The sequence below is a fragment of the Brugia malayi genome (assembly GCF_000002995.4).
Source record: "Brugia malayi strain FR3 genome assembly, contig: Bm_v4_Chr2_contig_001, whole genome shotgun sequence".
NCBI classification, from domain to species: Eukaryota; Metazoa; Nematoda; class Chromadorea; order Rhabditida; family Onchocercidae; genus Brugia; species Brugia malayi.
In genome coordinates this window covers 10115317-10127391 of record NW_025062476.1, presented here as the reverse complement: position 1 = coordinate 10127391, position 12075 = coordinate 10115317, and the positions used below count along the sequence as shown (strand labels likewise).

Sequence of the window (12075 nt, the reverse complement as noted above, 5' to 3'; positions counted from 1 at the left end):
TTTTATTCAACACTTTTGAGATTTGTTATAAATAGAAGTCACGTAAATCCCAGCACACATATAATCTACCTCAATCTTTAAAACTATGTAGCCTAAATGAAATGAACCTAGACTTGGAAACCCTATACTTTTTAAAACACCGAGACCTAAAAGTAATAACAGTACCAGACAACAATAAATTCCAGTCTTTCAAGTCCCACGATTTGCTTCTTTCATAAGTGTCCAGCCTGGTCCTACGATTTGCTTCTTCGTAAGTGTCCAGTCCAGCCTGGTCCTACATGCCCCTCACATTTATCGTTCTGTCCAACTTCCATTTCTAATTAACAGAAAAACTTTGCAATGGCCAAATCAATTTTTGCTTTTTTAAAAACAATTCCTATTCGAGCGGAGAGATCGCTTTCATTTTCAATCTCATTTATATTCCACTTATTAATTAACAACATTAACTATACGCCGTCCCAAAATATTTTCAGGTACCTAATAACTAAATGCCGTATTTTTTATTGTATAAAATCCAAATAGGTAATGGCGAGGATTAGAAAATCTTCAGGACCAAAATTAAATTCAAATTAAAAATTCGAATCTAGGTCCCAAAGCATATTAAAAAATGAATATGAAAAAAACCCTCATTCAAAACCACAATTGCATATATGTTGCACGAGGCTTTTGGACTTTCGTGATAATAAAATTTGCAAGTTATATCGTCTTTACATTACTTTCATTAGGAGAAACAGAACTTACTGAACGAAGGTGGCATTATACTAACAAAACAATGGTAATACAAGTACGTATAATCCTACAAAAATACGAAAATCATGCCTGAATGCCCACAAATGGGAGGAAAAAAAATGAAACTAACAACTGCTAATATAAAAGGAAAAAGAAAAAGGTGGCGCCAAAAAAGATACTTATGTCAGATCACAATTGCTTAATGTTCACTTCACATTTTAATTTTTTCCAGAGAAATTAATAATAAGATAGCGTTCCCTCTCCTACAAAACCCTTATGGGTTAACTAGGTGGAAAAAAAAAGTCTTACTATCAGTAGAATTAGAACAGGACAACAAATAAATGAAATATGTACGACTTAAATCAGAAAATTCATTTAACCGCTCAAAGAAAGAAGCATTACAAAACGAAAAAATATTTGTGATGATAAAAAATGAAGTTTGGAAAAGAAAAATACAACGACAAACCCAAATAATCTGCTTAACGTCGACGACAAAAATAAACAAAAAAAGTAAATTATTCAAAAAGAAAAAAGGAAAGAAATAAATAGAAGCATAGGATATTATGATAAATGTGTTTAACAGGTGAAACATGTACTATTCGTACCGAAGGAAAAAAATCAATGGAAAGTCAATGAGATGCACTGTTTGAATAACAATTAATAAATGAAATATGATTTAAATTAGGTATAAAAGAGTGATGCAACGAAAGTGTTTGAGAAAAATGTTAATTGTTCAAAATTATTTGAAACGATTCTTTCGTGGAAATTCAAATAAGAGAACTGCTCTCCTAACATTGTCGCTTTATTCCGTTTACTGATTTCCACCTTGTGGCTGCTGTTGTTGCCAATAACTGAAACACAGAAAAATAATGAAGGATAATAAGAAACACTTTTAAAAGACTCAACCAAGAAACTGAAACAGAAATTATGCAATCAAAGAAATATATAGCCCAAAACAAGACAAATAAGATTCTATTATTAAAAGACTTCACTTCTTAAGACATGATTTCTCCATAGTTTTTGAAATACTAGAGACTATAGGATAGTCAGCCTCCTTATTTAAATCCAAAAAAAGAAGTGGAAGATGCTCAAATACATTTGTGTATCGCTTTTCATAAAAATATATTTAATTCTTTTCTTATAATCATGTTGAAAATTCAACAACTTACAATAATAAATGCAAGTCGAAAATCAAACCTCTGCCACTGCTGCTGGACAAGCTGGGGATTGCTGTAATACTGCTGATAATAATTCCAGTACTGTTGTTGTGCTGCAGCACTACCACCCGGACCTCCTGATGCACCATTCCCATAGCCATAGGCCCCATAACCACCATAATTTGCATACGCTTGGGCTTGATTATATGCACTAGCTTGTTGACTGTGACCCTGAGGAAAAATTTTTAGAACGACTGAAAGAAAGCATAACTTGACTGAAAGCGTAACTTAGATATTTTAGAAAAAAGTACGGTGTTTTCCTTTTTGAAGAAAAAAAGATTTCAATTAAAGAAACCCTAAACCACATATACCTTAATTGTAACTCCTCAACTTCTTTCAACTACCTTTGGTGGTGCAAAACACCAATACTAGTACTCTGAAGTATCACTACAATATAAACTACATTTATTAGCATTTGCCAACAAAAAGCGACTTATAAAGACAGAGAAAGTTCCACAATTTACGAAATTTGACTTACCTCAGGTGTTCTTCCCCAAGAACATTTAATATTTTGACCGCACAGTTCTTGTCCATTCATTTTGCAAATAGCGTTACAAGCAGAATCTTTTTTGTCGAAACGCACAAATGCATATCCCTGTGATTTGAAGATTCGAACTTCTAGGATGCGACCAAATTTGTCAAATGCTGCTCTCAAGTCTTCATCTAAAAAACTTATAAAAAGAATAAAAAACATTGCTTAAACTTCTTTATAAAAGAATACGCCATAATAACGCACATCTTGAAAATTTCTATATCTTCCTAAACTTCCTAAAGAATTAAGTAATGAAGTTGTTCCACACAACAATTATTGTTATCCTTTACCTAATTTCAAATTGTTATTACAACTGTAGGAGCACAAATACACTTCAAACGACTCAGAGCTCGAGAAATGATTGCGCTACAAATATGTTATAGCACTTTTCTGACACTAAACCATGCGATAATGCTTCATAAATGCACCAAGACGGTTCATTACAGTAGCAACACAGGTAAGCTCTTAAGAAGTGCTTTTACATCCGGCAAACTTATTTCCAAATACTTCAGTAATAACTTGAATGACCTACCATTAGCGCTCGAGTTAACATTTCCGACATAGACAGATGTGTTGTCGGGACCTGTCTGATTGTAGACATCATCGTAATTCAACTCAGAACGTCCATACTGTCCATCACCGGCACCAGTACCAGTTGGTTTACGTGTTGCCCAGTTTGTGCGAATTGTTCGCCGTCCTAACCATTGACCATTCATTTGTTCTATTGCTCGCTCCGCCTCCTAAATTTGGGATTTACGCATTATTAAAGATATATTTTTGTTTCGCTACCTCATCAAATTTGACAATCGGTAAAGAAACGTATAGCAATGTTCAGAAACTAAAAAATACAGCCATAAGAAAAAATTAAAAAGATTGAAGATTAAAAAATTTACCTCTCTCTTTGGATAGGAAACAAATCCATAGCCTTTTGACTTCAAAGTTGTTGCATCCCTAATTACTTTAGCATCCCTACAATAAGCAAAAAAGGATTTTAAAAATTGCGGAATTTAATTACAATGATTATTATTAAATACCAATAGCCTATAATTTGACTTTCCCTTGTTAAGGAAGTGTCTGAAGCTTATTCACTCATAAATTGAGCTGAGAAGAAAAAACTCACGAAACTTCTCCGAATGGAGCGAATGCATCTTTCAGCGCTTTATTATCAACTTCTGGTGATAAATCGCCAACAAATACATGGAAGTGTTTGCTAGTATCCACTTTGGCTTGTGATCCTGGCTCTGTAGCCCAGTTTACTTTCATTTCCTAAAGTTTTTCCTCTTAAGTTATACACAGTCTAAATATTGATATATTTTACTACGATCTGAAATGAATTACATATTTCTAATTAGTGATGATCAACTCTGTGTCCTAGCTATTATATTCTGGGCAATGAAGGCTCTTTTCCTGAAACATACAACAGCAATTTCAAATTATTGCATTTTTGACATCTTTTTTTCATTTTCTAAAAAAAAATAATAAACAATTACAGAAGTTTCAACACATCAAAATATAAAGTAGAACTGCAATAATAAGAAAATTTTCTATGCTCAGTTATGTTTTGTATTAAAAATAAACCTTTTCCAAAAGTACTCTTTTGTTCATTGCCTGCAATGCTTGCGCGGCAGTGTAATGATCGGCAAATTCCACGAAAGCATACGGATCATTAGTACCCTGTAAAACAAATATAAAAAAAGTAATTTAGGTTATTTGGCACTTCAAGTTACTTTGACGCTGTTACATTTCCGTCTTTTAATTTGAAGCATAAAAAAAGTTCAAGATAACAGAATTTTAGGAGTGACTCAAAATATACGAAATCGAAGCGTCCAAAAATGAAACAGCGCCAAATGTTGTTGCACATCTGACACTCACCTGTTTTGTTTTAATTGACAACAGACCCTTCCTTACTCGCACCTATTATTACTACTACTACTAAGTACTATAATCTCTTCGTATTTTGAGGTAATTGGGATTGGGATGCTGCGCGATACCATCAGGTACTTACCTTTATATGAGATGATGCAGTCTCAAGGCTATTTGGGTTCAATGGCTTTTTTCTTTCTAATAAGTAAGATTTTTTTGTTTTAAAAATAGAATTGAAGAAAATTCGACAATAATAAAAGAAGGAAAATGAATGAATGAATTGAAAAAGAATGAAAAAACTTCAAAGATATAATGAAAATGATGAAATAATTAAATTTGAAAAAATTGGTACTTAGCCAAAGAGCGCGAAATGCCCCGGCATGTTTGTGAATTAGAGTCTGTGTATATGAGACAACTTGAGTACACTCTCCCTGTTCTCCAAATATTCACATATTCATATCATATCCACATCCTGTTTGTGAGATGTGCAATAAAGTAGTAACAGTGGTAGTTGTAGTAGCAATTAGCATCAGGTAGTCCTTACCAACAACGCCATGTGTATATCTCCCTTATTATCTGCATACATATCATATCACGTCCGATTTTTCTTTTTCGATTGAAAGGTGAAAAATTCAAAACTCTTTACAATAATGAATGTACCAGAAAGTGTATAATGAATGAGGAAAAAATGAAAAAAATTTGAATAAAAATAACAAAGAAGCGTCGCTACCCACCAAAGCGGACGTGAATGATATTGTAAACAATAACAAGTTGCAAAAAGAATGCACATATTTCTCTCAAATACCTCGAAATTTTAAACTATCACAATTCTAAAATTCTGAGCAAAAACGAAAGACGTACATCAAAGATAACTTTTGTTTTCGTTACAGCACCAATTTGCCCAAATAACGTAGTAATAAAGTCCTCAGTTATACTAGGATCCAAATTTCCAACATAACTGAAATTAAAGAAGAGCAATATGTCTCAAAGCATCTTGATAGTACAGTTCAGTATGAATGGGTTTTCACATGGCAAAATCGAAGGGAAAGAAATTTCAACTACAGTAGAAGTTAGAAGGAAACATACACAGTTCTTGGTTGATGATCTTCACTACCAGTATCAAATCCAGCATTCTGCGCTGCCTGGAAATGATACCGAGCATTATACGCTCCTCCTGAACTAGCGCAACTACCACCTCCACCAGTTCCAGGACCCATAACACCTTGCATCATGCCCGTTTCATCGTGCCCATAAGGTGTGGCTACTTGTTGCCCATAACCATACGCTCCGTAGCCATACGAATTAAACTGAAAAATGAAAAACGAATTTTGAATTGATCCTATTCTGTATGATGCATTAATAACAATTAATGCCTGTGTGATTATGTATGATGCATCTACAGTGTGAACGACTATGGAACATCTAACATAGTTTATTTCTGTTTATACGGCATAATAATAACTCATGGAAATATAGGGTGTATAAATATCAATAGTCACATGAGAAATTCTCTTAAAATTAAAACTGAAACAGAATAAAAATCTGATATGCTTCTCTTTATATTTGTACTATATTTGTACTTCTCTTTATAACTTTTTGGAAGAAATCTTTGTAAATAAACAAAAAAGGATAAGAAAAGTTAGGATAACATCTAACAGGTTAACAAGCACACATACCTCCTCCCGCACTTTTTTCGTCGCTTGAATAAGTATACAGTCATCCGCGCTTCTCTTCACCATCTTACAAAAGTGTTATACTTACTATCAGTCACTATGCTATCCTCAATATTAATCGCTCGAATACTTCCGTTACGATACCAATATGCGAGTTTTTTTTTTTTCAAATAGTATCATTATAGAATGGGAGGTCAAAGGGGAGCACTGTTGCACACGCTAACTAAAAGAATATACATACACTACTTCCTTTCTACTGAGCATTTGCCAACCGACATTCATCCATTCCCCGCAATTTCTCAACTAGCTCTAATACTTCCTCTAACATTAATATTCCTGCCAAACTTTATTGCTTACCTAATTTTTCTTTATTCCATCAAACTTCAATACATATAATGGGTGAATATTCTTCTTTCTTTTTAGTGCAAAAAAAAAAAAAAGACAAAACAAAAAGGCAACTTACAGACATGACCGTATCTGTAAACAGGATCAAACTGTGCTGCAATATAACAACCAACAACTAAAAATAAATATATAAATCAAAATGTGCGCAACGCCAAACAAGAAAATCAATGTAATGCGTACCAAACAGACTAAACGACTCCAACTATTTTTTTTTTTACTCTACATTCTTTAACTGAGTGACAATTCCAGATCGTTCGATCTTGAAAATATCGAAAATAATTTAGAAAAGAGAATGGGACATCACAGAGTTAAATATGTCTACGAGTTGCGAAGTATCACATAAGTGGCAAGAAGTTATGGGATTTTACAAAAATACCAAGGGCTCCCCCGCCCGTATCATCAAGAATCCGTTCTCATTTATGCACCAAACATGCGGATTAATCGCCCTAAGGTCAAAGCACCCGGAAACAGAGACCTTGCTAGAACGATTAGTATCAAAACTATTTCCAAAAAAAACACATCCCTCCGAATGCATCCTACGCGTTGACCCCTCGTCACCTTCCCATGCCTAAATGTCCCTCCTTCCTCATAGAGCGCTGATGTCATCCTTGCAACGTTGACCAACCAACTCGGATTGAAACTCGTCGTCCCATACTAATCAATTTATTCAATTTCACACGTAACACGTACGCTGCAAATTTGAAATCATCAGATTTTGTAAGTGAGATGCATGCATAGGTGAGGGAAACAATGAGATTTCTATCCATTCAAAAAAGGAGGTGTAGAGATACAGTTGATGCCTTCCTGGTGACAAACATGCGAGGGAAGAGACCTGTGAGCGCGCTCATAATGACAATAATGTGTGCTGAACACGTCAAGATTCTCGCATTTCCCACATTTCAACTTGTAACTAATCTTTTGATGAATAACTTTTTTCGGTTTAAGCATAAAAGAAGTCTCTTCAAAAGAGAGTTTATTCTATAGCGCAAGTTAAAAATATTATTCAACGATGTGTTTACGAAGTCACTCATGCAATTATATAAGTAATGATACGTCTCTTACGTGGAATACTTAGTAATGATTAAGTATGCACAGTTACTCCTTTACTACTTTTCATACTTCCAAAGAAGAGATTCTATTATTGCGAATCCTCCCCCTTGTAATGGCTTTAGTTTACGGTGCGCTTCTCGACAGCTTTTGTGTCTCCTAGACTTGTCCCTGGTGATTGTGTCTTTACAAACTTTTTTGCTTCTTCTCTCCAAACCAAACTCTCGGATTACTGATGCAACACATTTCGAAATTAGAAATTTATTAACAATTCAAATCTGAAATCATATCGCTCTTCATTCTGTGTAATGGGGAACAACAGAAGCAATCCCGTCTTATATGGTAGGACAAGCTATGATTCTCGACTCCTGATTTTTTTTTCTTATGTACGTGATAGTTTTCCTACAGTTCTTAGCAAAATCAAAAGCAGGTCGATATATAACGCCCGAACGATTCTCTCAACACCAATATTGTCATATCTCCCAGCCTCATAAACCAGCATATCGTAAAACTATTATTTAAAAAGCCATCAAATTACATTTTATAATTAAATGCTCCTTCGCGTCATTTGAACCAAAGGGCATATAAAATCAGAGCCATGTGAAAATCAGAAGCACACTCCAAGTCACTCCAAAAAAAAAAAATGTAGTCAGCAACTCCAAAAAAATCCGTTGACTAATAATGACCAACTGAACTTTATTTAATAGAAGTTTTTAAAATAATATCTTTAGTAGATTGAAAACTAACTGACATTCGGGAATTTTCCAAGCCCAAAAAATATTCCAGCAATAAAACCTTACTAGCAAAAGATCCCAATTATTCATTTCGTCTGTCATTCAATATATATGACACGTCGAAAACAAAACTTTTCATTTTATTAATGTTCCCTTTACTTTCCTAAGGATAGAGATATTATACGCCCTGTTACTGTGAAACCCCTTACGTACTACATTTCCATAATTAGGATAACACTCTGCGATTAACCCTCTTTCGACCTGTTTAAAAATTCCTTTTTGTTTCCTTTGTCCAATCAACATTTTGATTGTCAACTTGATACTTGTGAGTGGTCGAATTAAGAATATCTCGAGATTCATGTTTCTTGAAAAAAATATATATGTATATATGCCGATTGATACATAAGGAATTGTATCTCTCCTAACAGTTTAATTTCAATCGTAAGAACTAAATCAATACTAGTAAAATGAAATCGGACAGTTTTTCTCTGCAATAAGCCAAATCAAAAAAGTGTTTTTTATCAGCACAGCAAATAAATAATTACACGAACGCTGAGCCAAAAATTTCCATTCTAATACCATAAAGATATGATAACGATATGATAAGAAAAATTCTTTTGAATATTCGAAATAATAGAAAGTGATAGTAGAAATACCAATAGATTATTTCGTTCAATCCGCACTACGCTGCTGCTAACCAGCTTGAAAGCGTTTGCGGTGGTGCTTTGCCCTGAAGTATTGCAGTGGAAAACACTTTTTTTTCTTGATATAGCCACTTTCTATTGATAATATTTCAAATTATGATGATTGTAAGTGGCTGCTCCCCTTGAATACCTTCTTCGTGAGTGTGAATCTTAGCAAAGATCAGTGCGCTCAATTATAAGATACAGAAATAAAGTTCTCAAAGAGTTAAGTTTGAGTGCTTATAGTTTTTCTATCATTTAGAAGCAAAATTTCGATGAAATTTTTCATAATCAAAATTCTGCATCTAATATCAAACAAAACAAAAACTTACCGAAACATCAGCTCGGCCATTTTTGGTAATAACGTTACCATCGGATTTAATCACAATAAGCATAGGAATTCCGGCAACTTCATACTTATTTTTTAGTTTTCTCAAAATAAAATAACAATAAAAGGAGTTCACTAAGAAAATTGCTTTTATATGAATTTCTGAACTGACAAGCTTACTCGACAAAAAAGCTCCCGAGGCAGATAAAAGTGTCATGTAGGCTATAGTTTGTCATTTTTTTTTTAAAGTAAGCAATTCTATTTTCAACCTTCTGTCACCAAGCATGGAAAAATCTTCCAAAAACAAACTCGATTTCACTGGAACCAAAAGGAACGTAATACCAATTGCCATGTGATTCTTTCACATAGTTATTCAAATCTTCCTCGGAATGGTCCAATGAGACAAATACTATTTCAAATTGGTCATCGTCTACTTCTTCATAAAATTCCTGAATATATCAACGTGGTAATTATTTTACACATAAAACTAATTTTGGAGATTGAGGTCAATTCCACAGAAAACCGGCTAACTTATTCTCGCACAGAATAATATCAATTTATAATATTGGTACAGAAATAATAGCCTTGTTGAATTTCACTGTCTTATTTCACGACGCTTTCTCAAACAAATGCTGCAAAATTATATCATTTTAATTCGGCTTCAAAAATGAACAAATCAGGTTTTATCTTAGCTATTTATTTAACTTCCGTAATTAACTGCCACTTCAAACATACTATGGAGAAAGTGCCTTCGAAATTGATGAGATGCAAAGTGCTCTCGAAAATCAAATAATGCAAAGTGGAGATTTCTATGCTCCAGGAATTAACAAAATAATTTCCCATTTAAACCAGATGTCAAGTAAATTAAAAATCCAAAAAATTCCCAAAACAAGACTAATATAAGTTTCAAGATTTTTGCTTTAATTAATAAAGGCTTTGTGTTTCACGATCTCTGAAGCCCTATCAATGCCAGTTTAGCGTCATTTTGAAAATCGGAAGTTTAGAAATCACTTTTAGGATCGGTGTAAATTGTCGGCACGGTGGGCACCAATGTGCTGAGAAATATAATGCCACAACTTTTTTGTTCTGAAATGATAATATTCTGAGAATAGCTCTGTGCAGCGCTATTTAAAGGAAAGAAACCCTTGCAGATAGAAAATAATAATTCGATGTTACTAACTTTCTGTTTTCACAAACCTTATTCCCTCATTTGCATATTTCCGGAGAAATTATTTTAAAATGAAGCATTGGAAGACTTACAGCCAGTGCATCACTTCCTTTCTTTACTGTACCATCAGCTTTCTTCAAATTGATATTAGCAAGTAAATCAGCCATTTCTGAGCTTTGTAAAGGAGTTTGCTGATCTAGCAAAAATTGTTGTTTCCGCTTCTGAGGATATAAGACATAAATAGATAAAATCAGGTGAAATTCTCACTTCTAAACTCTTCCTACGTTTCGTACGTCACACCCATTTCCAGTGCAAACTTATTTGATCAAACTGTTAATATCATATAGGGGAACTTTATGGCAAAATAGCCAAGTGATAATAAGATGACGAAATCCCCGTTTGTTTTGCATTTCAGTTTCCAAGAAATATTCTCAACAAAAATTTCTTAAACGACGATTCTACTTTAATTTTTGGACTTTGTTGAAGAAATCACATCTCGACCCGAGTTACCCTTTCGGTGTTACGCTCTTTACCAGTTGTCAATTAAAAACATCTGAGCAAAAGTTCATATGAATGATTCAGCATGCCAATATATTATTCTTTACCGATTCTACTTATTTGGCAGGAATATCAGAAGTACAAGTAATCTCAAACAAGAAGATTCTGCTTAAAATGAAATAAAACAAACACTGACTTTTCCTAGCAGAACAGCAAACAGTTCAGTTATTGCTGATCATGTTGTTAACCAAATTAACTAATCATTTTGCCATTTCAACAATCAAGAATCTATGATATGAATAACCCAGTGATCTCAAAAAGTGGAAAGTGCTACTGCTGCTGCATCATACAAGGTAGTCATAAACTCAATATATCATTACGACACAAATTAACAGCTGGAAAATGGTTTATTAAGCAGCGTCGAGAATATTCGTTTAAAATCCGTCTTAGTGCAACCGATCTTACCGATACGATGATGAATAAATATCAAGGTCAGGAGATGTCAGTTTAACCAAGCGACAAGTTAACCAATTATTTAACTATCCGATCATCCAAGAAATCGAGCACATAAGCATACTACTTGCTACCTGAGAAGCAGGGAAAGGGTGGAGTTTGCTAATTTCTCAGAGATATGTCCTTAAGTTTTGTTCGAAAATCACTAAGTAGCAAGCAAACTACTGCACAAAGATGCATCGTTAAAATGCTGTTCAGGAAACTTGCACACACATGAAACTATGGATGAAAAAATTAAAGATGGAAGCATCGAATAATTAACCGGAATTTCTGAGATGTTGGAATAATCACTTCCTCATAGAGCACTGATGTTATCCTTGCAACGTTGACCAACCAACTCGGATTGAAACTCGTCGTCCCATACTAATCAATTTATTCAATTTCACACGTAACACGTACGCTGCAAATTTGAAATCATCAGATTTTGTAAGTGAGATGCATGCATAGGTGAGGGAAACAATGAGATTTCTATCCATTCAAAAAAGGAGGTGTAGAGATACAGTTGATGCCTTCCTGGTGACAAACATGCGAGGGAAGAGACCTGTGAGCGCGCTCATAATGACAATAATGTGTGCTGAACACGTCAAGATTCTCGCATTTCCCACATTTCAACTTGTAACTAATCTTTTGATGAATAACTTTTTTCGGTTTAAGCATAAAAGAAGTCTCTTCAAAAGAGAGTTTA

General features: G+C 34.0%; 2 protein-coding genes across 2 annotated transcripts; both read right to left on the bottom strand.

The window, feature by feature from the left end:
• Nucleotides 1-1540: 1540 nt before the first annotated feature.
• Nucleotides 1541-6483, bottom strand: Bm2287 (RNA recognition motif.; the record flags this gene model as incomplete). The annotated part of the gene is made up of 10 exons (XM_001900766.2): nucleotides 1541-1580; nucleotides 1927-2117; nucleotides 2425-2609; nucleotides 3011-3218; nucleotides 3372-3447; nucleotides 3599-3744; nucleotides 4057-4152; nucleotides 5203-5299; nucleotides 5428-5648; nucleotides 6478-6483. The coding sequence occupies 10 exons, from the start codon at nucleotides 6481-6483 to the stop codon at nucleotides 1541-1543; spliced, it is 1266 nt and encodes a 421-aa protein (XP_001900801.1).
• A 2399-nt stretch (nucleotides 6484-8882) lies between these two features.
• Bm2511 (thioredoxin, identical) lies at nucleotides 8883-10546 on the bottom strand (the record flags this gene model as incomplete). The annotated part of the gene is made up of 5 exons (XM_001900767.2): nucleotides 8883-8930; nucleotides 9216-9315; nucleotides 9521-9660; nucleotides 10223-10297; nucleotides 10472-10546. The coding sequence occupies 5 exons, from the start codon at nucleotides 10544-10546 to the stop codon at nucleotides 8883-8885; spliced, it is 438 nt and encodes a 145-aa protein (XP_001900802.2).
• Nucleotides 10547-12075: the final 1529 nt, after the last annotated feature.